At 44.2% G+C, this 25,958-nt stretch overlaps 1 protein-coding gene across 1 annotated transcript in view; it reads left to right on the top strand.

Annotated features, from left to right (window-relative positions):
* Positions 1-407: 407 nt before the first annotated feature.
* The window catches only part of MGAT4A (alpha-1,3-mannosyl-glycoprotein 4-beta-N-acetylglucosaminyltransferase A), a 69,275-nt gene continuing 43,724 nt past the window's right edge, over positions 408-25,958 (top strand). Inside the window, exons 1-3 of the mRNA XM_044284594.1 lie at positions 408-552; positions 5,455-5,786; positions 23,149-23,316. Coding sequence (XP_044140529.1) covers positions 5,693-5,786; positions 23,149-23,316 — 262 coding nt within the window. The 5' untranslated portion in view covers positions 408-552; positions 5,455-5,692. The remainder of the gene's footprint in view (positions 553-5,454; positions 5,787-23,148; positions 23,317-25,958) is intronic.

The following is a 25,958-nucleotide window of genomic DNA, read 5'->3' as shown; positions in this document are numbered from 1 at the left end:
CTTTTCATTTTCCAGTAGTACTGTGTATATACAGCTCTGGTATTACACTGGTCACTTCGGATAACGTTTTATTAGACTGTACACAGTAACCCTTTGCCTTCTGGGCTTTTTTTCCTTTGACCACCTGCTATCTGTACCTTATGAGAACCCTATGTACTAGCACACACAGCATTCCACGTTCAGAGGCCTGAGCTCGCAGCAGGGGTATAGTTCCACCGGTGGCCCCGGGCCTGTCACGCGCTCTCCCCTCATCCCACAGATCTGCCCGTGCTGTCACCCTGCAGCAGCCCTGGCCGGTGGGCGTGGCCTGTGTGACAGGGCTTCGGGTCGGCTCCACTGATGACAGTTAGGTCCCCCCACTGCCTGCTTGTGATTGGACGCTGCTCTCTGGTGGGCGGGACGCGGGAGTCCGGCCGTTGTCGGTGTAGGTGTAAGCGGAGGCGGCTGTGCGGGTGACGGGATGCGCGGGGACCCAGCAGCTGCAGGCGGACACAGCATGGAGACCGGTGTGCGGAGCGCGGCGCTCAGGGGATAGACCGGAGGACGGGAGAAGTGAGTGGCCGGTGATGTATAGGGGGAGCTGGCAGCAGGGCAGGGTGTAGTGCACAGAGGGCATGCGTGGGTCTCAGGTCTGTGGGCCCCGACATGGTGTGGACCTGCAGCAGCAGTGCGCTACCCGGGGATGCTGAACTCTGCTGAAAGGGTTAATGCAGGGAGGACTTACCGGCCCGCCTTCTCATGTCCTACAATAGTCCTAGACGGTGTGTACTGATGTGGCCGTCAGGAGCAGCCCCTGTGCACACTATGGGGGCTGCCACCTATGACAGGGGCATTGCCCGGGCTCAGGAGTATCTCTTGTAGTATTCCCCTTTAAGCAGACCTTACATGTGGGCTTGTCGGTCCTGGTTCTGGCATCATCTATAGCAGGGTATAGAGGTCCCAGGGACTGGCTGCATACAGGGTCCGGGGTGGTCACTTTCTGGGGGTCCAGATTAGGACGGGCACCAGAGTTGGCTATGATCCAGTGCAGAATCTGTTCCTATTAGTGGTTTGCCAGTCGCCCCTGGTATGGAGCAGGTCTAGCCAAAGCCACATGTAGATGACCCTCCACATCGTAGCCCTGATAGTCCTAGGTGCCAAATTACCCTAGGGTGCCTGAACTCACTGCGGGTTGGCGTCCAGTAAGTGCACACATTTGCACACACTTGGTGTTCTCACATTTGAGCGCACTTTTTATAGTTCTGTGATGACACATACATTTTTATAGATTTATTTTTTTCCATCCCTGTTTGTCCACTTTCTACGTTTGTCGCAAATATTCTTCGGGCCGCGGCTTACATATAGGTTTCCCTCATGGAGGGAGAATATGTGCGGCCGTCAGGTTCCTCTCCCGCTACCACTTTTGGGGAGTCGAGGTCCGGCTACCACTTTTGGGGAGTCAGACCTCGACTCAGACTCCTGGTTGACACTTGGGGTTGAAGCCAGACCAAGGACAGCTCTTCTCTGGGTTTGTCTGAGGATGGAGGTCCTTTCCTGGCTTGGGATGGACCACATCTTTGTGCACTTCTACATATTTAGGATTTTTCACGTGGACGGGTTTGGTACATGAATCCAGGTCTCCAGTAACCGCTCTGGAGAATGTACATCTGGCAGGTGGTCCTGGGCGGGTGAAGAGAGTGAGCCGGATAACGGGTATAACTTAGGGGGTTGCCATTCATGCACTTTCCTAACTTAGTACGGTATTGCTATTGCTTACATGTCCGGATGGCCTCTGTCCTCTCTGTTTCCCAGAAGGTGACATGCCACCCCCCTTCTCCCAGAATATGAATGAGAGTTGCATAGATGGATACCATATTTTATACAATACTGCACACGACAAAACACGGATTACGTCTGTGGTGTATCAGTTTTTTTTTGGTTGTTGACCCATTGACTTCAATGTGTCCGTGAACTGCATTTTTCGACAAGAATAGGTTATGTTCTATCCTTTGCGGAATGCACACGGATGTCTTCTGTGATGAGTAAAGACACACAGAACCTATATGTGATATAGCACCTTGCTAAAATCCCAAGAAGCCATGACAAGAAATCACTGCATTGAGTAATTGCCTTGTAGAGTGAAGTGCTATACCCCCTCAGGGACGCATTAGAGGCCCCCGAGAATTTAGCTGCATTAACATCTCTTGCAGATAGCATTAGCACTGTGTTACTGTCACAGCATCGCAATTTACCACCATGAATGATGATAGATGCCATTTTCCGGTAACTATGTTCTTCTCGGTGATTGGCACCAGGGGTAGGCTTTTAAACTCTTTTATTTGCAGCGTGGCTTTAGCTCAGCACCGTGAAGGACATTGGATTTCAGGAGTTAATAATTGATGTCTTCTGGCATACTGTGACACTGGTCTACAGGCTTGGGAGGTTTTCAGCCCTTCATGTCGGTCCAGAAGAACATTGATGTCTATGTCTTGTAGATGTCTCAGCAATTATTGATAAGGCCATCTCTTGTTCCAGCATTCATTTATAGGAGTTTCCCCATATAAACCAGAAACAGTCAAGACCAGATTCCCACCAATGACATATAGCATGTGGGCTTTTATTTTACGGGGGATATATACTTGTTTATTACTAAATAGTTATGGCAGATGTCGTATATTATTTACCTGTGTGTTTTGTTACGTTACTATACATGTAGAAAAATATTTTCTTGTCTCTTGTCAACTTTACTTTGTAGACTGAGACAGGGTGTTATATTGGTGGCCCGTTTCCACCTCTGTCCTGCCCTCCAAGCGGACACGAGCACCGCTTCACTCACCCCTCCATGGTTTTACAGGTGGCCCAGACTCATCAGCCCCTCTCTGCCTCCTTGTGGCGGATCTAGTCCGACAGTTCCGTCTGTGGCTGCCCCTTGAAGACTACAGCCTGGTCCTTGCTGGCAAAGGCCTCTTTCTTCTGCTCATAGGATGGGCACGCTCCCTCCAGCTCTTAAAGGACCGGATCATGCACCCTAAGCTCTCCATCCTATGCATGGCCACCGATTGGTGGGTATGTTTGTCTGCCCATGTACAGACTTCTTCCCGTTTCTTGGATATTGACCCTCCACTGCCTGACTTGATCATCCCCTGCTTGCCTTGACCTTGGACTGTTTATCAAATAACTAGAAGTCTGACCCCTCCGTATTCCACATCAGTGTCTCTGACTCCCGTGAATCAGCTGTCAACCACACCAGGGCCACTTCAGGAGGTACCGGCCTGGTGGTTCCCCTGCTGAGTCCAGATCCCTGTATTGGAACCTGTAAATGGAACCTGTCACCATGAAAATGCAATGTAAGCTACAGGCACCATGTTATAGAGCAGGAGGAGCTGAGCAGATTCATATATAGTTGTGTGAGAAAAGATTCAGCTAAATTTGTAATTTATTCATATATCTGTGCTCATTCTGATCTTTGAAGTCATTGACCGCTATCTCTGTATACACAGCCATGATGGGAACTGATAGGACCACCTCCTTAACGTCAAAGCCCAGAATAAGCAGGAATTTAAATGAATAAATTACAGGTTTTACTGAGTCTTTTCCCACAAAACTATTTATCAATCTGCTATGCTCCTCCTGTTCTATAGCCTACTACCTGGAACTCTTACACCATGGTCAATGTGACTGGTAAGGGTAAAAACTAGGATAATTTCCTTAGGATTAGCCCAAAATCAAATTTGTTGGTTGACACAGTGACACTGTGACTGTGCAGAAACCTAACCCTGTCAATGAAGGAGAGGGAGGGGCTTGCAGAGGAAACAGGAGGAGCAAGGGAGCACAGAGTCGTTGGACCCGCCCTCGGTGCACTTACCTGCTCCTTTGCATATGGATTAAAAGGACTTTTTCTTCAGAAAGAAGCAACAGATCTCTAAGTGAAAGTTAGCATTACATTCAGATGAGCTAGCCCTATAAGACATTGTGCCTGGTTTATCAGGAAATTTCCCGGTGACAGACTTCTTTTAAGCCTCACTGGGGACTATGAAGGATGACTTACTGTTTACAGCGCTGTGGAATATGGCAGTGCTATATAAGTGATTCAAATAAATAAAGTAGTGCAGCAAACCATAACGTTCAATATCTTGATGATAAAAATCATCCGCAAAATAAAAAACCCAGAAGAAAAATGGACAGCACACAGATGTCATCCATGTGTTGTCTGACTCCACATGGCTGCTCTGCAAATTATAGAACATGTTCGATTCTTGACTATTTTGTGTACAAGAATAGCCATTTCTACCGAGAGAGTGAGAAAATGGTGATCGTATTTTGCGGACTGCCATACAGATAAAGTCGTGGGCATGAGGCCTAAAGGTTTAAGGGGTTATCCAATCCTTATAATGCCTGGGCACTGTATACAGGTTATACTTACCCCGCTCCCCGGCACCCATGTCTTTCCTGATGCCCACACGGCTGCCATTGCATCTCCCCGTCGCGCGGATCAAAACATCCGGTGATGGGGGGTGGGTGGCGGGTAGCCAATAGGAGGCCACGACGGGAAGGAGCCTCCCTGGCATCGTGGATGACACCAGGGACGCTCGTTCCTGTCACGGCCTGTTATTGTCTTCCCCTCCCTTCTTCGCCGAATGTTTTGATCCGCGCGTCGGGGAGATGCAGTGGCAGCCATGTGGGCATTAGGAGAGAAGCTTTCCCACAAATTTTAATTCTCTGACCTGTAATTTTCTTACCAGTGACTGTATTTGTGAGTTATCCCCTCCCTTCTGCTTCTCAGCTGTGTCATGTGACCAAGACTGATTCTCCAAATGACACATCATCTTATTTGTGTACAAGAAGTCGGTTTCTTTATGTATTCCTATGGGAGCCTCAATGTCAATGTCTCATAGGAATGAATAGAGAAGTAACTGACTTCCTGTCCTGTGTCAGCTGGAAATCAGAGAGTTGGTGACAAGTCACAGCTGAAGATCAGAAGGGAGGTTATAACTCACAAATACAGTCACTGGTGAGAAGATTACATTCAGTACAGATTAGATTATGTACCTTTCTAAGGCTACATTCACACAAACGTGTCCGTTCAGTTTTTTTTTTTTTTGTGTGTGGCCTTAATGAGGACCCATTAATTTCAATGGGTACGCAAAAAATGTGGACAGCACATCATGTGCTATCTGCATCCGTAGCTCCACAAAAAAAAATAGAACCTGTCCTATTCTTGTCCGTTTTGAAGACAAGGATAGGCAGTGTTACAATGGATCCATATGGACATAATACGTTTATTTTTTTGGCGGACCGCAAAACACATACGGTCGTGTGAATGTAGCCTAATAAAGAGAATAAACCTTTTTTGCAGGAGTGTTTCTTTAATGTGAATGTATTGAGTTAGAAGTTATACTGTACAATCTTTTTGTGCTGCACCATAGCCCCAGACCTTTCTTTATTGAAAATGTATTTTCTCTTGGCTTTAAACAGGAGAGAAAATAAGACGGCATAGCTCTTGAGGTGAAGTTGCCAGGAGTTGAGCCGACGATGTGAAAGAACGTCATTATGTTGTATGGAAGCAGAAGAGCTGAGAGTGACCCGCGCTGCCAGTTGAAGTGGCTCCATTGATGCATTCCCAGCGCTGTGTAAATACGGACATACCTTTTTCAGTGTTTCATCGTTGATACCTAGAGCAGACATTACAGAACCACTGTGATGGTGCAATGAAATGAGGCTCCGAAATGGAACTGTGGCCACCGCATTAGTGTTTATCACTTCTTTCCTTAGCCTGTCCTGGTACACAGCCTGGCAAAATGGGAAAGGTAGGTAACTGGATTACTATAATAATGACATGTATCATCAGGGTTAATATGAGGTTGGCATCCTAAGCATATTATAGATGGTTTCATCTTTCAAGTGCTGCCATCCTGCACCCTCAACATCCAATACATAATTAATCTACAATTGTAGCAAAGAAAGGACTAGGTCTGCCTCCATGACTTATCCGGGAGTTCCTACACAGTGACCTACAGTAATTAGCACTCTGATCTTTACTGCTAACTGTACAAAGATCGCTTGTGGATATTGTGCCCCGTGATAAGACTCATGATCACAGCGGCCAAGAATAGGCAATTCTATCATAGAGCTGGCTGTTTTGTTCCGCAAAATATGGAACAAACACGGACGGTATCCATGTTTTGCGGACCGCAAAATGGATATGGTCATCTGAATGAGCCCTAACATGTATTTATACACAAACTAACGTATTGACATTCACCAGTACATAAAAAAAGAGGCAAATAAAGCTAAATAAATGAAAACAAAGTAAAAAAAAAAGTTGGAAAAATGACTCACTGTTTTATTTTTTTTCAATATTTTAAAGTTTACTACATTTATTTCACAAAACAACAAATTTTATACACACGTTTTAAAGTAGTTTGTCCAAGAGTAACAGTAATAAAATAAAAACACTCTTAAATTCATAAATATCTGTTCAGTAATGTCACACGTCTTTCTATGAACACCTTTGAGGGGAATTATTATTATTATTATTTTTATTGCATTCTATTTACTTTGGGCTAAAAATCATTTCTTCAATTGGTCTTTATTAAGAATTTTCAACAGTTTTAACTTTCAGTTTCACTGCTGCTTCTCCTTCCCACTGACTGCCACCAGGGAGCTGCTTGTGTATAGTTCCCTGACGGCTCAGAGACACAGATTAAGGGTCCATTCACATGTCCATGTGTGTTTTGTGGATCCGCAAAACACGGACACCGACAATGTGCGTTCCACATTTTGCGGGCACTAATAGAATATGCCTATTCCTGTCTGCAATTGCGGACAAGAATAGGGCATGTTCTATTTTTTTTGCGGGTCCGCATTTCCGGATCTGGGCTGCACATCGTGCGGCCCCATAGAAATGAATGGGTCCGCAATTCCGTTCCGCAAAATGCGGAACAGAATTGCGGACGTGTGAATGGACCTTAAAGGGGTTCTCCAGAAATTAAGAAAATGAAAATACTTAAATATTACTTTATTATAAATATTTTCCCAAATACTTTTCTTTAGTTATAATGACCTGATTTGTCTGCAGAGCAATCATTAGGAGAAATAACATGGCCACCATCCTATTAGTACGTACAAAACCTGTACTAATCACACAGCAGGACAAGTTACTTCACAACACTGAGGTAAAGAGCTGCCTCCTCCTCCTCTCTGTTTGTCGGGGATTATGATCCTCCATACAGCTGATAAGATCTTCAGCTGAATCTCTGCAGGAATGGAGTCTATGAGGAGACATGAAGTACAGAGAGGAGCTGGCGATGTGGCTGATGATTCTCCTCCTGTATGATTAGGACAGGTTTTGTGTGTACTAATAGGACATCGGCCATTTTATTCTCCTAATTATTGCTCCCTGGACAAAACAAGCTAACTTATGAAAGGTATTTAGGAATATATTTATAATAACGTAATATTTAAGTATTTTCATTTTCTTAATTCCCGGAGAACCCCTTTAAGCCATATTTGTGTGAGTTTGATAAGAATGTAGCTTAAAGGGGTTATCCTACTGTATCTTAGACAATGGGGGCATATCGCTAGGATATGCCCCCAATGTCTGATAGGTGCGGGTCCCACCCCTGGGACCCACACCTACAAGGAGAACGGAGCGGAGAAAGTTGAAGAGGGCGCACTGCGCATGCGCAGCCACCCTCTATTCATTTTTATGAAGCCGCTGAAAATAGCCAAGCGCTGGCTCGGCTATTTCCGTCGGCCCCATAGAAATTAATTGGAGCGGTGGCCACGCATGCGCAGTGCGCTCCCATTCACTTCAATGGGAGAGGCGGGGAGCTGTGCCTGTTGGTGGACAGACCCCGGGAAACCCAGGGTCCTCCAGCCACAACTCTCCCCGGCTCCGTTCTCCTTGTAGGTGCGGGTCTGAGAGGTGGGACTCGCACCTATCAGACAATGAGGGCATATCCTAGCGATATGCCACCATTGTCTAAGATGGGATAACCCCTTTTAAATGAGTGCTTATGAGTTGTTAGAGAAGTAAATAGGACTAAAGATAAAGCTGTCAGAGCAGCTCTCTGATGGATTCACTGAGAAGCAACATTTAGCGGGTGTAATGAAACTGAAAGCTGTAGAGGAAAAACTGTTGACATTTTTAATAAAATGATTTTTAGCCCACAATAAAGAGATTTCAATAATAATAAAAAATACGCCCTAAAGATGTCCACAGGTTTTATGACATTAAACTTTAAATTAGGGATCGACCGATTATCGGATTTACCGATATTATCGGCCGATATTCAGGATTTTGAACGCTATCGGTATCGGCATTTATTTGCCGATATTCCGATAGCGTATGGGGAACACAGATCGCGCTGCTGTCAGCGCTCTCCGTGTTCCCCTTAGCAGCACAGGGGAGAAGGAAGCAGTGTCTCCTCCCCCTGTGCTGCTCCTGCCGCTGCCGCCAATGTAAGGACAGGGGACAGGAGGAGGGGAGGAGCTATGGCCACTGCTCCACCAATGAAGCTTAATCTCTCATTAATTCATATACAGGAGGCGGGAGCTGGCTGCAGTATCACATAGCCGGCTCCCGACCTCTATGAGCTGTAGCTGCGATCTGCGGTAGTTAACCCCTCAGGTGCCTCGGATCGCAGCTACAGCTCATAGAGGTCGGGAGCCGACTATGTGATTCTGCAGCCAGCTCCCGCCTCCTGTATATGAATAAATGATAGATTAATCTTCATTGGTGGCGCAGTGTGCCCCCCCAACCCCAGTATTAGACATTGTTGGCGCAGTGCGCCCCCCCCCCCAGTATTAAGCATTGGTGGCGCAGTGCGCGCCCCCCCCCACACCAGTATTAAAAACATTGCGCCCCTCCACAGGATCCCCTCTCCCCTGCTCCTCCGATCGGAGCCCCAGCAGTGTAATCCTGGAGCGCCGATCGGTTACCATGGCAGCCAGGACGCTATTGAAGCCCTGGCTGCCATGATAAGCTCCATGATGCTGTGTGCACAGAGCAGCAGGGACAGTGTGAGCTCCTATTCACCCTGATGGAGATCTATCAGGGTGACTAGGACAAGGGTTCTAGTCCCTAAGGGGCTAAAAGTTAGTAAAAAAATAAAATAAAATAAAAAGTAAAAAAAAAAAAAAAATATTAAGTATAAATGAAAAAGAAAGATTTACAAAAAAAAATAAAAAATACACATTAACAATAAACATTAATTTTCAGAAGATTTGTGGGAATTTTTTATTTTTTTTCAAAAATGAAAATTCCCAGAATATCGGTATAAATTATCGCCTCTTGGCCTTAAAAAATCAATATCGGTCGATCCCTACTTTAAATAATCTTATAATGAAAGTTTTATACTTTGGGGGTCATTTATAAAATCGGATATGTCAGTTTTTTGGTGGAAAGAAGCTGTAAGTCATAGCAACTGCTGTATTTTGTGATCCTCCCACTTTGCCACAGTGGTCTATGTTGAAGGGCTAAGCTTAGACCTGGATTATGGCTTATTAACTATGTGCGATTTTTGAAAAAGTGGCAAATAAAGGTGTAAACCACATTGCACTCACATCACATATATTATGAAGGTGCCCCATTTGATAAATTTGATGCAGACACACAAAGCAAAGCCAGACTAACACACAAACAACTTTAAATGATAAATGAGGTAAGGTTACTGAGTGTGAGTGAAACCTTCATGTTGCAGTCCAGAGGCGGACAACTGCTACAGACATAACTCTTCCCACATTCATGGAGTGATAGTTATTATTTAATGTCCAGCGTATAAAGGATTGTGTAGACTAGATACAGTCGTACTCACACCTCCCCTGAGAGCAGGAGGAGGCCTCTGCAGGTTTTCAGTAGAGATCTTTAACCCCCTCCTGTCGTGCACAGTTGTCATTTTCATTTTTAACTCATTCATGACTTTTTTTTATTTTAACTTTCACATAGCCATATGAAATCTTGTTTGCCGGACAAGTTGTGCTTTCGAACCATTTAATGTTCTATACAATGTATTGTGAAGCTGGGAAAAACTATTAACTCATGAACGACCACCCACTGTCTTTTGACACAGACGGTAAAGCTACAGGGCCTCAGTCTGCTGTCTTTTGACGTTGTTACAATTGGGGGGGTTAAAGGCTCCCAAGCACTCCCGAACTAAGAACCAGTTTTTACTAACAACCTCAGTTCTTAGTGCAGGGTTGTTAACCCTTTGATTGCCGTGGTCCATACCGTGGCATGATCAAAGGTGAATCCCCTCCAATTCCCCCGATTTCTGGTCATCGGGTTTTACTAATGAGGGGCCTTTAGGCTGTCCCAATCCCCAGATTCCAACCGTCCCTTACATTGACCTACGATGGGGATACAGCGCTTGTTTGTACAGCACACGATTTTCCCAGATAAGTCGTTACATTTCTGGTCCGTTTTTCAGCATTCATAGGGATGCTTTGAGATGAGCTTTGCTGAAGTTTGCAGTTATGTATGGAATATAACTTTACAGGACTCTTTTCTGGTGATGCACATGTTTTGCATAGCTCAACATCTTTGCCGAGCGTTCCATGAAAATATGGATCAATCTGTTTCTAGCAACGTGGCTTTCACATACTGTATATGTTCCTCAAACATACCTGTCATATGGCTTTAAGGGGTTGTCTAAGTGTTCAGTGCCAATGAGCAACCCTCAGGATAGGTCATCAGTAGCGGATGGGTCGCGGTCCGATTCCCGGCCACTACGGCCTCTTCCTGTCAAGTTCATTAGTGGCATGGCCTGGAAACCCCTTTCAGGGGTATTCATTTGTCAGGCAGATTTGGGTAAAGCTCAGAAGCACTGTGGATTTCAGTGACATCAGTGACTGCATTTTCCATAAGACATCTATAGATTCTTCCCCTTTATAAGAACTTCAGGACATTGCAGTTTTCTGCCTGTAGGCTTCTACTAGGTCTCTTTTTCAGGAGAACTAATGAGGAAATCTTTTATGTTAAAGCAATTTCCTGTTTACTGACATTGCCTTAGACATCAGCAGTTTTTTTCCCCTTTTTTTATTGTTAAAGTGGTTGTCTGGCCAATGTCTGTGGATGGATAGATAGTTACTGCATAAATCATTTTTCAAAGGGCAGGATGGCATAGCAAAATTAAAACGACTCACGTCAATGATCCGCCACCATTCTTATAGTTTCCCTACTGGTCTCTGCTTCCTGGTCCCTCTCGACACACAGGAGGTGCCTGCGCAGACAGCCACCAGCACAGTAGTGACAACCCCCAGCTAGTGATTGGCTGAGCAGGCACTTCCTGCGTGTTGAGAGGGACCAGGAACAGATGGTCTAAGCATATGAACTGGTGCATTGGGGAAAAATCTGTAAATATTCCTTTTTTATGTTGTTACCCAATTCTGATCCTTGAACTTTTGCAAAAGTTGGATGCCAACCAACAGCCACCATTATAGCTCTGAAAATGATTGTTACCTAAACATACCAGACTTCCGAAACGCAAATCTGACTGTCAACTGTACTACTTCTCTAAGATCCTGAAGGCAGAGAAAACATGTCAGTTTGTAATAAATCCCCCAGTAATAACAGCTGATTACTAGAGGTTTCAGTAGTGGGACCTGCAGCTATCAGGAGGCGCTGGGCTTTCTTTTCATGGTACAAGTCCTTTGAAGGAAATATTCACCTTTTCAACATTTAAATCCTGTTCTACTTATTTTTGCAGAAGCCATTAGGCTCAGTTCTCTTCGTTGCTGAAGGCCCCATTAGGATTCTCTGTTGCAGATTTTGTAAAAAAAATAAATAAAAAAAATGCCTGAAAAAAATAGCACAACGTGCAGCGTTGTTTTAATTTTTTTTGTAAAATTAGGAACACCATGATAGAAACTCTTCAGACTCCATTATACTCCGTAAAGTCTGTCATATGACAGATCCAGCATTGCAGTCATTTTTTGTTTTTCCGAAAGAGAAAAATGGAAATACGGTAGACAATGTAAATGGTAGCCTTAGCCGTATATAGACCAGGCCCTCTAGTTAAAGGGAACCTGTCATGTGGATATTTGATTATAATCTAACTAATTATATACAATCATTAACTACTAAAAAGTACCTTAGATGTATTCACTTACTGGTGTGACAGATGGTGACCTCATAATATACCCACAAAGATGCCGCATGCCACATGCTAATGAGCTTTCGAGATTCGAGTCCGGCGTGATGTCATTGAGTCCAGTGTATATTTAATTCAGAGCTCTAGCCACTCCCCTGCCCACCTGCTGCTCATTCCTATGGAAACAAACTGTCATTCAGCAGCAGGTGGGCGGGGAGAGTCAGGAGCTCATGAATATTCATGACTCATCATTATTAGCTGGAGCTTTTCAATACAAGATGTTGGCAGAGTGACTGGGTCAATTAAAGAAAGTGACCCAGCATTTTGCTAAGAGAATCAGTCACTTATTTATGTTGCCCTTAGTTAGGACACCATAACACTGGTGACAGGTTCCCTTTAAGTTGGCAGCTAGCATGTTAGCAAGTGTGGGAGCACATTGATATATATAACTGATTTACCATATACATTGCAAAAATGGAAACATACTAATGGAAGGTTTGTTCTAGTGGAATGCATCGTTCACTATTATAGCTGAATCCATGTAGGTTTTACTGTAAAACGCCTCACTGGAGTATAGTGTTCCATGTTAGACAAGGTCTGTAACACGGTGAAGATGAAACAGAAACCTAAGCAGAGGTATGGAGGGAAGTCCTGGCCTAGGCTCAAATAACTAAAAGGTAAAAGTATTACTTCTGAACTTAAAGATCTTTTAAAGTAAGTATTTTTGCAATATAAATATATATAAAAATATTCCTCTGTGCTAAGATGACTTATATTTGTGGCAATGGTAGCGCTCCCTAGCGTTCCTCCTTCAGTCCAGTCTCTAGCCTTACTCTGTATGTGCTTTCATAAGGAAAACCTGTCAATCACTAAATAGGACCACCAGTGGCCCAGGACGAGCAGAGATTAATGAAAGTATTACTGAATCTTTTCCCATAAATCTATATGAGTCTGCTCAGCTTCTCCTGCTCTATGACATGCAGCCTGCAGATCGGACTGCATGTTCAATGTGACAGGTTCCCTTTAACATGGTTGTCCTTAGACAACCAGGTTCCATGGAGGAGATTTATCAAGATTAGTGTTTGCTAGTCTTTATCTCTCATGTACTGGAGTGAGATGCATCTAATGTATTAGGAGGCACATACCTCTTAATAAAATAGGTGCATCTCTGGCTCTTCATCGCCCTAAACTCAAATCTACACCAGTAAATCCAGCTGTCCACAGGAGGCTCCACCACTTCCGCTAAACCCTACCCCTTTTCTCAACACAGACAAGTGCAAAAAGTTGCAAATTATGGCGCAAATACTGTTTGTGTATACTGCTTTTGGAATAAAAGCCTTCATAAATTTCCCCTATATGACCTAGTTGTATATGTCGAAGTAGTAGAGGAGGGGTCCTCCACTTAAGACCTCCCTGTATTAGGCCTCTTTCACACTACAGTTTTTTGCGTTCCGTATACGGTCCGTTTTTTGCGTTCCGTATACGGTCTGTATACGGAACCATTCATTTCAATGGTTCCGCAAAAAAACGGAATGTGTTCCGTATGCATTCCGTTTCCGTATTTCCGTTTTTCCGTTCCGTTGAAAAGATAGAACATGTCCTATATTTGGCCGAGAATCACAGTCCGTGGCTCCATTCAAGTCAATGGGGCCGCAAAAAAAACGGAACACATACGGAAATGCATCCGTATGTCTTCCGTATCCGTTCCGTTTTTTGCGGAACCATCAATTGAAAATGTTATGCCCAGCCCAATTTTTAATATGAAATTACTGTATACTGTATTTGCCATACGGAAAAACGGAACGGAACAACGGAACGGAAACGGAACCACAACGGAAGCAAAAAACGGAACAACGGATCCGTGAAAAACGGAACGCAAAACACTGAATGCAACATACTGTAGTGTGAAAGAGGCCTTAGCCAGAGCAGAGAGCCACTACAAATACTCCAGTTGCCTTTTTGAAGGAGTTGTCAGAGTTATGAAAAAAAAATATATATAGCACTGAAAATCTGATGGGCAGCAATATATAACTAAGCTAAGACAGTTTCAGGCAAAAAATTATATATATTTCCTCATTTCCCTGGTTCTCTTCTGGCCCTTGTTTACCTGCAATAACAACAATCTCTGCCCCTCCCCCTGCTCTGCTAAGGGAGTGAATGCAAGAGCTGCCCTGAGTGACATGTCTGCCTGCTGGGAGACTCTGCAGCATGTTGTATGTATAGAACTACAAGTCCCAGCTGTATAATGACCCTGCTAAGGGAGTGAATACAAGAGCTGCCCTGAGTGACATGTCTGCCTGCTGGGAGACTCTGCAGCATGTTGTATGTATAGAACTACAAGTCCCAGCTGTATAATGACACTGCTAAGGGAGTGAATACAAGTGCTGCCCTGAGTGACATGTCTGCCTGCTGGGAGACTCTGCAGCATGTTGTATGTGTAGGACTACAAGTCCCAGCTGTATAATGATACTGCTAAGGGAGTGAATACAAGAGCTGCCCTGAGTGACATGTCTGCCTGCTGGGAGACTCTGCAGCATCTTGTATGTATAGAACTACAAGTCCCAGCTGTATAATGACACTGCTAAGGGAGTGAATACAAGAGCTGCCCTGAGTGACATGTCTGCCTGCTGGGAGACTCTGCAGCATGTTGTATGTGTAGGACTACAAGTCCCAGCTGTATAATGACACTGCTAAGGGAGTGAATACAAGAGCTGCCCTGAGTGACATGTCTGCCTGCTGGGAGACTCTGCAGCATGTTGTATAGAACTACAAGTCCCAGCTGTATAATGACACTGCTAAGGGAGTGAATACAAGAGCTGCCCTGAGTGACATGTCTGCCTGCTGGGAGACTCAGCAGCATCTTGTATGTGTAGAACTACAAGTCCCAGCTGTATAATGACACTGCTAAGGGAGTGAATACAAGAGCTGCCCTGAGTGACATGTCTGCCTGCTGGGAGACTCAGCAGAATGTTGTATGTGTAGGACTACAAGTCCCAGCTGTATAATGACCCTGCTAAGGGAGTCGATACAAGAGCTGCCCTGAGTGACATGTCTGCCTGCTGGGAGACTCTGCAGCATGTTGTATGTGTATAACTACAAGTCCCAGCTGTATAATGACACTGCTAAGGGAGTGGATACAAGAGCTGCCCTGAGTGACACGTCTGCCTGCTGGGAGACTCTGCAGCATGTTGTATAGGACTACAAGTCCCAGCTGTATAATGACACTGCTAAGGGAGTGGATACAAGAGCTGCCCTGAGTGCTGGGAGACTCAGCAGCATCTTGTATGTGTAGGACTACAATTCCCAGCTGTATAATGACACTGCTAAGGGAGTGAATACAAGAGCTGCCCTGAGTGACATGTCTGCCTGCTGGGAGACTCTGCAGCATGTTGTATATGTAGAACTACAAGTCCCAGCTGTATAATGACACTGCTAAGGGAGTGAATACAAGAGCTGCCCTGAGTGCTGGGAGACTCTGCAGCATGTTGTATGTGTAGAACTAAAAGTCCCAGTTGTATAATGACACTGCTAAGGGAGTGAATACAAGAGCTGCCCTGAGTGCTGGGAGACTCTGCAGCATGTTGTATGTGTAGAACTACAAGTCCCAGCTGTATAATGACACTGCTAATACACACAGGATCTTCCCCCTACCTTCTTGTGCAATGCTCTCTCTAGTCTGTCAGCTCCAGTGCCCAGCATTGTCTCCTCACTGCTTGCAGCTACCCAGTCTGTGCAGCTCAAGGGGTTAAGAATCCTAGGAGAGAGCAGACAGCCTGACAGTGAAGGGGGGCGTGGCCAGCACAGTGACATCTTGTTTACAGGCTTGTAAACAAACTTTATCAGAGCAGGGTGAAAAGCTGACATCACAGGTCATGTGACCCTCGGTCGAATCTGATAAACCAGGCACTGCAGATAAAGGGAGTTAATTGTAAAGTTGTTATATTTGCCTAGTTAGGAACATAGAAAGAACAAAAAAAATATAACTCGGACAACCCCTTTAAGTAATACGTCAAAATCACTGGTTCCCTTTAAATTTATTGCAGATTAAGAAATATCATATAATATATACAAACAGATATTGAAGGGATGATATTTAGTTTGACAGCAGTGTTGGCAGTCAATGAAGGTTTTTCTTGGCAAGTGCTTAGAACGTCTGTTGGAGAAGTACGTTCACGGTAACCTTATCCGTAGTATTCCATTCTAGAAGATGCAAAGCTCTCTATTACTTTTTTTTATTTTGATTTACTTTATGTTGTCATCCTACTTCTGTATGCCTAAGGCTATTTCACATTTGTGGCAGCAGGCTGTTCCAGCGGGAAAATAGCCTGCCGGATCCATGCTGCCGGAGATCTGCTCCGGCCCAATTCACTATAATAGGGGCGGGCCGGAGGTCCGTCTGCAGCACGGCAAACAAGCCGAGAGGCGGCCGGACAAACACTGCAGCGTGCTGTCGTTTTTGTCCAGCAGCCTCTCAGCATGTTTGACGCGCTGCGGCCGGGTCTCCGGCCTGCCCCCATTATAGTGAATGGGACCTGAGCGGACCTCTGGCAGCACGGTGAACTTGCGGTATCACGGATCCGGCAGGCTGTTCCCCCGCTGGACCCTGCTACCGCAAGTGTGAAAGTAGCCTTAGAGACATGAGCCTTAAAGGGGTTGGGAGGGAACTTTTGGGGGAGGGGGGTGCATGGGGGGTTTGGCAACTTTCCCCCCTTCTTTGGTAGACCTGTGAAGGAAGGCTTACTTACCTGCTTCCCACCACACATCCATAATACGCTTGTGAAAAACTTGTCTCAGAAGGATATTCAGCAGCAGAATGTAGTGTTTAGAAGCAAGCAGTGCTGTGCTTTCCCGAGAACACAAGAAGAAGAATGGCAGCACACACATTGTCAAGCAGTCTTTGAATCTTGATTTAACAGTTCTTGCTTCTGCAGCGCTTGCTTTAATCTGGAAACGGCAATGCCTTTTTTATACTTTTTTTTTTTTTTAAGACAAGCCAGAAGTTGATCCAGCAGCAAGAAGTATCAATCCTTCCTTTCCCATTCATTTAGTGACATTGTTTTAATGGGTCAGCAAACCCTTTAAAGGGATTGTTTAGTTTCAAGAGGAAACCAGACCACTCAGGGGATCCACCTGTATTAGGCCTGTTGCGCACGACTGTGTGTCCCTCGTGGCCGTATTGCGGCCCGCATACGGCGAGTCCGCAATACAAGGGACACCGGCCTTGTTCACTTGAATAGGTCTGCAAATCCGGAGATGCGGTGCTGAACAGACGGGAGTACGAAGGTTCGCAGACCCCATTTGGGGTCGCAGTCCGCATACGGCTGGCCCACAGTCAGTGCCCGTGCATTGTGGACTGCAGCACGGGTGCACAAGTTTGTGTGCACGAGGCCTTAAAGAATAGAGGATTACTTACCTGACAGATCCCGCACCGCCACCTCTGTTCTCCCGACTGCCCTCAGCAGTGCACTGAAGAGGCCAGTGATTGGCTGCAGCGGTCACACGTTGTCGAAGTGTGGGAACAGTCAGTTAATACATCTCTAAACATACATGTACATTTTCTCTATACATATGCAGCTTGGAACGTAGTAAAAGTGATGTTTTGGGCTGTCGCATGTGTGGGAGGGTGTAGAAAGCTTTCATTTGTTCTTGGTCGGTGGGTACCATGTCCAGCTGTGATACGTGTGCGGCAGCTCGGGTAAGCGTACTGCCTCCTACTGTAAACAGGCTTCTTGAGTGCGCGTTTTCATAGTGGAAATGCAAACATTGCAGAAAGTGAAATGAATCAATCTATTGACGTGCGCTGGATAAAGAGCTCCTTTCAGCTCTCTGTTTTCATAGAAAAACTGGAGTACTTAACAAAAATGATGTGTTCCAAAGGCAAAGTCTTCATTTCTGGAAGCTTTCAGCTACGGCTTTTGAAATGGCAGAGAAGCAAACATCACATGCGTATTTCCTGGAAAATTAGCGTTGTGACTTTATGAGGTGGTACAAACATGAGCAGCGCTGGTGGGCACACTGTGTGCCAGCTACCCACTGGCTCTAGAGGACTTGTGATTTTATAAAAATAAGTCCTATTTTATTATGAGACATGCATAATCTTGGGATATAAGACATGTATTGGCATCAATGTAAATTCCATAATACATGTGTTGGCAAGTTATATTTTTAAGCACACTGGCTTCCTGACCATTGAGATTTATAAACCTATTTTTGCTTAAAGGGGATGTCCTATGAAAAATATTCTTCAGTTTTCAAGCCAGCACCTGGATCTAAATACTTTTGTAATTGCATGTTATTAAAAATGTAGTATATCCACTTAGTTAGATTTTATTGACTATCTGTATAGCGCCACCTGCTGTTTGCTCTTTTTTTAATTTCTCTGTCCTGCTCACTGAGGCGGAATTACATGCTTAGTTTCATCCTTCAACTGCCAGCACCTGCAGCACAAAGGACACACCCCTGAGAAAGGGTATGGCGTAACCTCTTTATAGAATCTATACCATCAGTTGCCTAAAATAGAATTCTTCTGCACACTTCCACCTTCAGGACACCGGACGTGTGACCTGCTTTAAACTATGCCGGCTCGCTTGCTGGCGTACTTCAAGGCTACATTCACACAAACTTATTTTGTTTCCGTGTCAGGTTTTTTTGCAGATAAGATGCAGACCCATTCATTTCAATGAGTCCGCAAAAAATGCGGACAGCACACTGTGTTCTGTCTGCATCCGTATGTCCCTTCCGTAGCACCGCAAAAAAAGATACAACATGTCCTATTCTTGTCCGTTTTGCGGACAAGGATAGGCATTATTACAATAGATCCGGAAAAAAATGGATTCCATAAGGACGTCATCAGTTATTTTTTGGCAGATGCAAAACCCCAAAATGTTTAAAAACAATAAATGCCCCCCCAAAGTTTTGATGTTTTTAGCATCAGGATTCTCCCAGCGAGTCTATTATTTTCGTACTTGGTACAGTTGTTTGTATTGGATATCCTGGAAGCTAGAGAGCTGCCGTCTAGACACCTAGTAAGCAGCACATTCTTTCCCACCTAATGGAAAATAGAATTGTATTGGCTTGCCCTCCATTTTCTGTATATGGTATATAACTTATCTGCCATCAAGTTGCTACAGTCCTTGCACCACTGCTTTGCTGAACTGTGTTTATGTTATAGGCTGGATTACTGGGGTAATGGAATCAGTACTGATAACAGCCAATCAAGTTCTTGCATTCATTTTCAAATGGGCTTCTAACAAATGAGAGCGGGAATCTGACTGCTTCCCTTTCCCCTGGCACTAGTTTTGCTGTCCACTGTACACGCTGTGATGATTTGCTCTGGTAGGCAGGGTAAGCGGACGCAGTACAGAGGCAAAACAAGTCAGTGTTTATTCACACAAAAGGCAAAAGAAAACTGGCCTATTACAATCTTTGTGTTAATTTGTTAATTCACACAATGAAAAGTCCGTAGAATAGACGCATCACCTTTCTAGCTGTTTTATCCCCGGCAGTTCACAGCAGGCTTTAGGCGGCCTGTTTCCCAGCGTGCAGCCCTTATGTGGCGCTTAGCCTTCCAGCACAGCACCATGCTTTAGATCCCAAAACAGAGACTCAGCTACTGAGCCCAGCTGCCTATTTAAAGGACTGCCAAGTGCTGCCAAAACCCGGACCGGCACTTAAACTCCAATCCAGTATTTGATCTCACCTGCCTGGAAATCAGCCCAGCCACCCATGTTGGGATGAAAATACCTGCCTTCCCAAAGAAAACCTCTTGCTATGTCACAAAGCACAGACAAACTGGACATGCAGAAATGTGGAAGTGCTGTCAGCTGTCTGAGGTAGGTGCCACCAGCACTTCTTCGATATAGATGACGTTCACCCAAATTCGTTCTGGAGTTGCCTAAGAATTTCAAAAATTATTATTGACTTAATTCCCAAGAAATAACTGCTTTTAATTTCCCGCAAATAACATCACATTTCTTATTTCTAACTACACAGCATTTTTGGTGTTTTTTTTGTTGAAAATTTAAAAAAATCTCATCCACTTTGCTGCTGTATTGCACTGCGTATTTTCCTCATGTAATTTTGCCGCGGACAATCCATACCATATCTGCCTGTGTGGGTGACTGTCACGACGTTGTGTGGGAGGGGACCTAGAGCCTGGCTCACCCTGAAAGGCCCTGAAGATAGTGGCAGGACCACAGACTACCTGTTCCTTCCTAGCTGAAGGAATAGGAGCCTACCTCAGGCCTGATACCAAAAGACAGAGCAATAACAACAAAATACAAACAGTAAATAGACACTTAACTCCGGGTAAATGGACAAGCAGGAACTCCACCGAGATCCTGACACCAACACTTTCCACAACCAGAATGGAGCTATCAACCACATGGAGTGATGGTGAAGCCAGACTAAATAGGTAGTAGTAATGACCACACAGCTACACCTGTGGTCATACCGGCAACAACACTGACACAAGTGAAACCAAAAGAGGCTGTCAGATCATTCACATGCAGCCAGTCTCTCAGATCTTCTAACACCTGACACGGGTGAGACTGTCACAGTGACTGTACCTGAAATGTAGTTGATTGACAGGAAGAGTAGAACAATGCCTTCCCCCATGATCATCATGATGACATTTGTGTGAATTACATTAGCAGTTCTCAACTGAGCTTGGTGAGGGGAGATTTACCAAGACTGTAATTTCCGATGTTGGAGTGGGTTGTGCCTTATATATTAACAGGCAGAAACTAGGCACATCCGTGGATGTCCTTGCATCATAAAGTCAACTCGATGCCATCTAGGAATTTCTGGTGTAATTTTTCCTGGCCGTGGGGGCCACCTGGCCCTTTTCCCGTCCCTTTTGAAAAGTGGCAAGAAACTGAAAAAGTCGCAAATTTGGCGTCCACCATGACTTGCTTTTTTCTCTTGGGCTGATGATGGGGCAGATTCGGACCCAAAACGCGTCACCTGTAAATCAAACTTCAATTAAGAAAACATTTCTAAATTAACATTCATCTCTACTTTGTGCTGCTGCTACATCCTGTACCCTCTTTTCTGGACGCACCATGATTCACCACTTCTTTACACCACAAAAGTCAATGGAAAAGCTTTACTAAACCTGCCCCCCAGTATGTGTGTTGAAGTTTCCACATATTTGTCACTCATGTAATTCGTTCTGTGAGCACCAAATATTTGAAGGTGCACAAATAATGTGTAAAGATGTAGCAGACTGTGGATGTGATGTTTTTCTCCAGCTTACTTACAACCAGTGAAACGTGCATTAGTTTCTTTTATATCTGTTTCTCAAGATACAATTGTTTGATGCATAAATGCAACCAACACTATTCCCAATGGATAGAGCTGCTTAAATTCTAATTATTATGGGTCTGCAGACGGCTTTATTCAGTAAGCTGGAGTCGCTGATGACAGAATTCTGCACCAGAATCGTCCACTTACGCTTACAGTATTATATTTATAAACCTCAAAAACAAAAAAGAGGAATGCTAACAAATAGCGGGGAATTCACAAGGGACTCTCAACTAACCATGCAGTAACTGTGTCTGACATTGCCTGTGGGTAAATGGAGAGATGGGGACATTACAGTATGAGTCTCATTTAAAGGGTAACTGTTTTTTTTTTTATTAAGGGCAGGTGATTTTATTAACTTCCTTTTGTGCTAAGACTGGGCCTAAATTGCACCCCTTACTCTGTCAGCAACTGGCCATTGTCAGGGATCTGCATTCAGTGCCCGCTAAATGCTGAATAAGTCTTCTGTACAGTTAGAAGCACCGTTTCTGATATCATTTTAGCACAAAAAAGAAGCTGAATTGCCTAATAAAGTATATTGTAAAAATTTATAAAATTAGCAGCCCTATACATTTACTGAAAAAATAAGATCTAAAATGAGATGGGAATAATCCACAGTAAGCTCTGGCCTGCAAAGCTTCTGCAACTCCCATAACCATTGCGGAAACAGTGTAGCTTGCTGTGCTACTGTCACGGATGCGGTGTGGGTGGAAAACTCCACAACGAGCACAGGAGGAAAGGGGACAGGAACTAGGCCTGGAAACTAGGGTGAAGGAGAAGGTCACCTCCTATAACAACCCTAATCCAGGTCCTGACTAACTTGATGGTAGGAAAGTTCATACACAGGAGCCTAGAGCCCTAACACACCCTGTAGGGCCCTGGTATATTGACAGGACTTTCAACAACCTATTCCTCCACCAGAAGGATGAACAGGAGTCTCCCTCAGGCCTAGATACAAAAGACATGGAAATACAACAAACAAAACAAAATACAAATAAGGGAGATGACATTTACCTTCACGTGGAGCAAAGACAGAACCAGGAGCTCAGCCGAGATCCAACAACCAGCTAGCCCAGAGTCCAGAAACTGAAGCTATAAACCGCACCCCCCAGAGAAGTAAGCAGTAATAAATAGCGGAAGTTAAATGACCCAACCAACAACACCTGCAAGAGGTGTGGTCATTACCAAAACAACACAGACACAAATGATCCACAAGGAACCAGTCAGATTAACCCACGTGTTGCCAGTCTCTCTGATCTCCTGGCACCTGTCACAGGAGTGTCCGTGACAGCTACGCGGTTTGTGTCGCTCCCATTCACTGCTATGGGAATTACAGAAACAGAAGAGTGATCTTCACCTGTCCCCATTATAGTTAATGGGGCCCAGAGGCTGACGTTTAAGCTTCCGGCAATGCCGGAATGCTAAGAAATCTGTCAGGCTGTTCCTTGTCAAATACTAAGCACTAGTGTGAAACTGATCTATCCAATTTAATAAAATAATTTTATACGCTGAAAATTTTTGTGCAAATGTAAAACTTTACTAAAACTGGTCACTTAAAACGTGCTGAATTTCTAACATATCTAAATATTTGATCTGCGTAAAGAATATACAATGTAACACATCCCAGTGGTGATGAAATGAATATTATTGTGCTCCAGGTTTTGTTGGTCATATTTTGTAGAGAAGCAGATGGTGAGAATTATTCTTTATTGTGATAATGAAAGAGGAAAAACTGTATAAAATATGACTAACTGAAACACATTTATTTCTGCAGAGAAATTGATTGCTTATCAGCGTGAGTTTCATGCTCTGAAGGAACGCCTACGTATCGCTGAGCATAGAACTCTCCAGCGCTCATCAGAGCTCCATGCTATTCTGGATCATTTCCGGAGGGCAGTGTCGGAGGCGAACGGGAGCCGAGATGCATTAAGTCATTTTTCAGGTAAACTGGCCAGGCATGTGTTTTTATGTTCCCTTTCCATACACTGAGAAGACTTTCCTTTTCCCTTATGAACTGTTAACGGGGTTATCTAGGGAGAATGATCAACATTTTAGTATAGAAAAAACCTCTGAGACAACCACCCAGAATTACATTATAAAGTGGTCTTGATGGAGGTGGTCTTCTCAAAGGAAATGGCCAGTATATATAATACAGTATATGGTGGTAATAAAAATCTGTCACAGGAACCAGGGCTGGATAAGGGTGCGGTCTGTGACCCCAGGATCGGTAGAAATGAATATAATCCAAGGACAAGCATTTACATGGCTCTGTCATTTTTTTCATGTTACAGAATCCTGATGATATTTTCTGATCTGTGTATACAGTGCACTTTGTAAGACTGTACACGTCTCTTTTATGCTTTTATATTTGTGCATGGATGTTAGAGAGAGGGTTCCATTAAGTTATTTCTTTCCTTTGGAAATAGAGAGAAATGGGCCATTGTTTGTCTGCAGTCTCTGCAGTGTATACTGACTGGAGATTATACATGTCTACAGATGTCACATTATATACAGGCCAATGATTTGTGAAGACATGCAGCAGGAATCCCCTGTAGGCCATTATTTAAGACTCATTTTGTATTCCAAGATTGATAAAAAAGGATAGGTTTGCTGACTGTGCAGAATGAAATAACCATGTTGGACATGATAGAATATGGAAATATTGCATGTAAGATCACACTTTGGACAAATATATAAGTCTGAAGATTGCTTTGTCTGTGGTGAGCTGTTAAGGACTTCTCGTAATCAGTCATGCTCATATTACTAATCACAATCAGTATCTCGCAAATAGGGCATATTTCACACAGACCTGGTCATATTTCTATTACAGATCATATTGGTGCATCTATATTACAGATTTGTACTATTGATCCATAAAACTGATGAGCCATATCCTACAGAGGAAATGAAAGAGGTTCTACCATCTAAGACATTTACTGTATATCCACACGATAGATGCAGGTCCTACCTCTGACACACGCTCCTATCTCAAGAAGGGAGATCAGAGACTTACAGCCAGTGTGAATGGAGAGGTGGCCATGCGTGTGCGGCTCTCTCCAGTCACACCTATGGGTGTTCCAAGAACTGCATTCTTGGCTGTTTTCAGAACTCCCATAGAAATGGATAGAGAAAGCCACACTGCATAGCCACCTCATACAGGTCTCAGAGATGGGACCTGCATCTATAAGACATTGGGAGCATATCCTGTGACCGCCGCTTTGAAATAGAGGTGTAATATTGATGCAATTTGGATGACATACACATCATGTATGGATCATCTGAACTTTTCAGCAGAGTTAAATTGGTGTTTTCCTTTTGCAAGATAGGTAAAATTAGTGCATGTGGTGTTCTTAAAGAGGACCTTTCATCGGTCCAAACATTGTGAACTAAGTATCATGACATATACAGCGGCGCCCAGGGATCTTGCTACACTTACTATTATCCCTGGGCGCTGCCCTGTTCTCCCGTTATGTCCTCCGGTATGTTCAGGGTCTTGGTTATAGTAGGAGGAGACTGCCCTTGTTCTCCTGGGCGTCTCCCTCACCTAGGCTGTAGCGCTGGCCAATTGCAGTGCAGAGCTTACAGCCTGGGAGAAAAAAACCTCCCAGGCTGTGAGCTCTGCCCTGCGATTGGCCAGCGCTACAGCCTAGGAGAAGGAGACGCCCAGGAGAACAAGGGCAGTCTCCGCCTACTATAACCAAGTCCCCGAACATACCGGAGGACATAACGGGAGAACGGAGCGGCGCCCAGGGATAATAGCAAGTGCAGTGAGATCCTTGGGCGCCGCTGTATATGTCATGATACTTAGTTCACGATGTTTGGACCGATGAAAGGTCCTCTTCAAAGGGGTTATCCCATGAATAATGCAAAATATAAAATCAGACATCATATAGTAGATAGATTTCTTTCTACAATATAGTTATGTAATCACAGAGTACCTTCACCAGTGTAAAATGCAACCTGATAATCATTAAAAATTACCCAATTTGTGCCCTTAAAAGCAATTAACAATGAGGCTGGGCAGGATAAGGAAAGGAAAATTGACTCACCCTCACACTTGCCCTACCAAGCTATAGGCCCTGCCTAGCAAAATGGAATGTCCACCCTGATAAGGGTGATGCCGTGTCAGGAACCTCCTGATAGGCCCTATATGTCCCTGACTAGGGATAGATACCGCCACCCGAGAAGAGACTTAGTATGACTACAGTCCAATAGTAATGTCATAAGTTGATGCATGTATCAGAAAATAGTAACGTTACAACAAAAATAATCTCACCTAATACATATATGCTCCCAAATAAACCAGTGGCGTCCAGGTTTTGATCACCAGTGGGAAAAAAAAGGACACATACCATATGTCCCAGGAAGGCAAACTTTTGGCCGACGCGTTTCTCTGAATTGTTCTCTGGGGTCAGGTAATATGTGTGCGAATCAGATTATATTCTTGTAGTAATACCCAAATGATAATGGTAAATCTCATGGCCATAAAGAAAGACAATTCACACATATTTGGAACCAAATATAATGCATCTGCATCACATACTAAATGTCCACAGTGCTGCTACTACTGAGCCACAGAGAATT

This window comes from Bufo gargarizans, chromosome 3 (assembly GCF_014858855.1).
Source record: "Bufo gargarizans isolate SCDJY-AF-19 chromosome 3, ASM1485885v1, whole genome shotgun sequence".
Lineage (NCBI taxonomy): Eukaryota > Metazoa > Chordata > Amphibia > Anura > Bufonidae > Bufo > Bufo gargarizans.
Note: the sequence above shows the minus strand (reverse complement) of the source record. Positions and strands in the feature narration are given on the sequence as shown.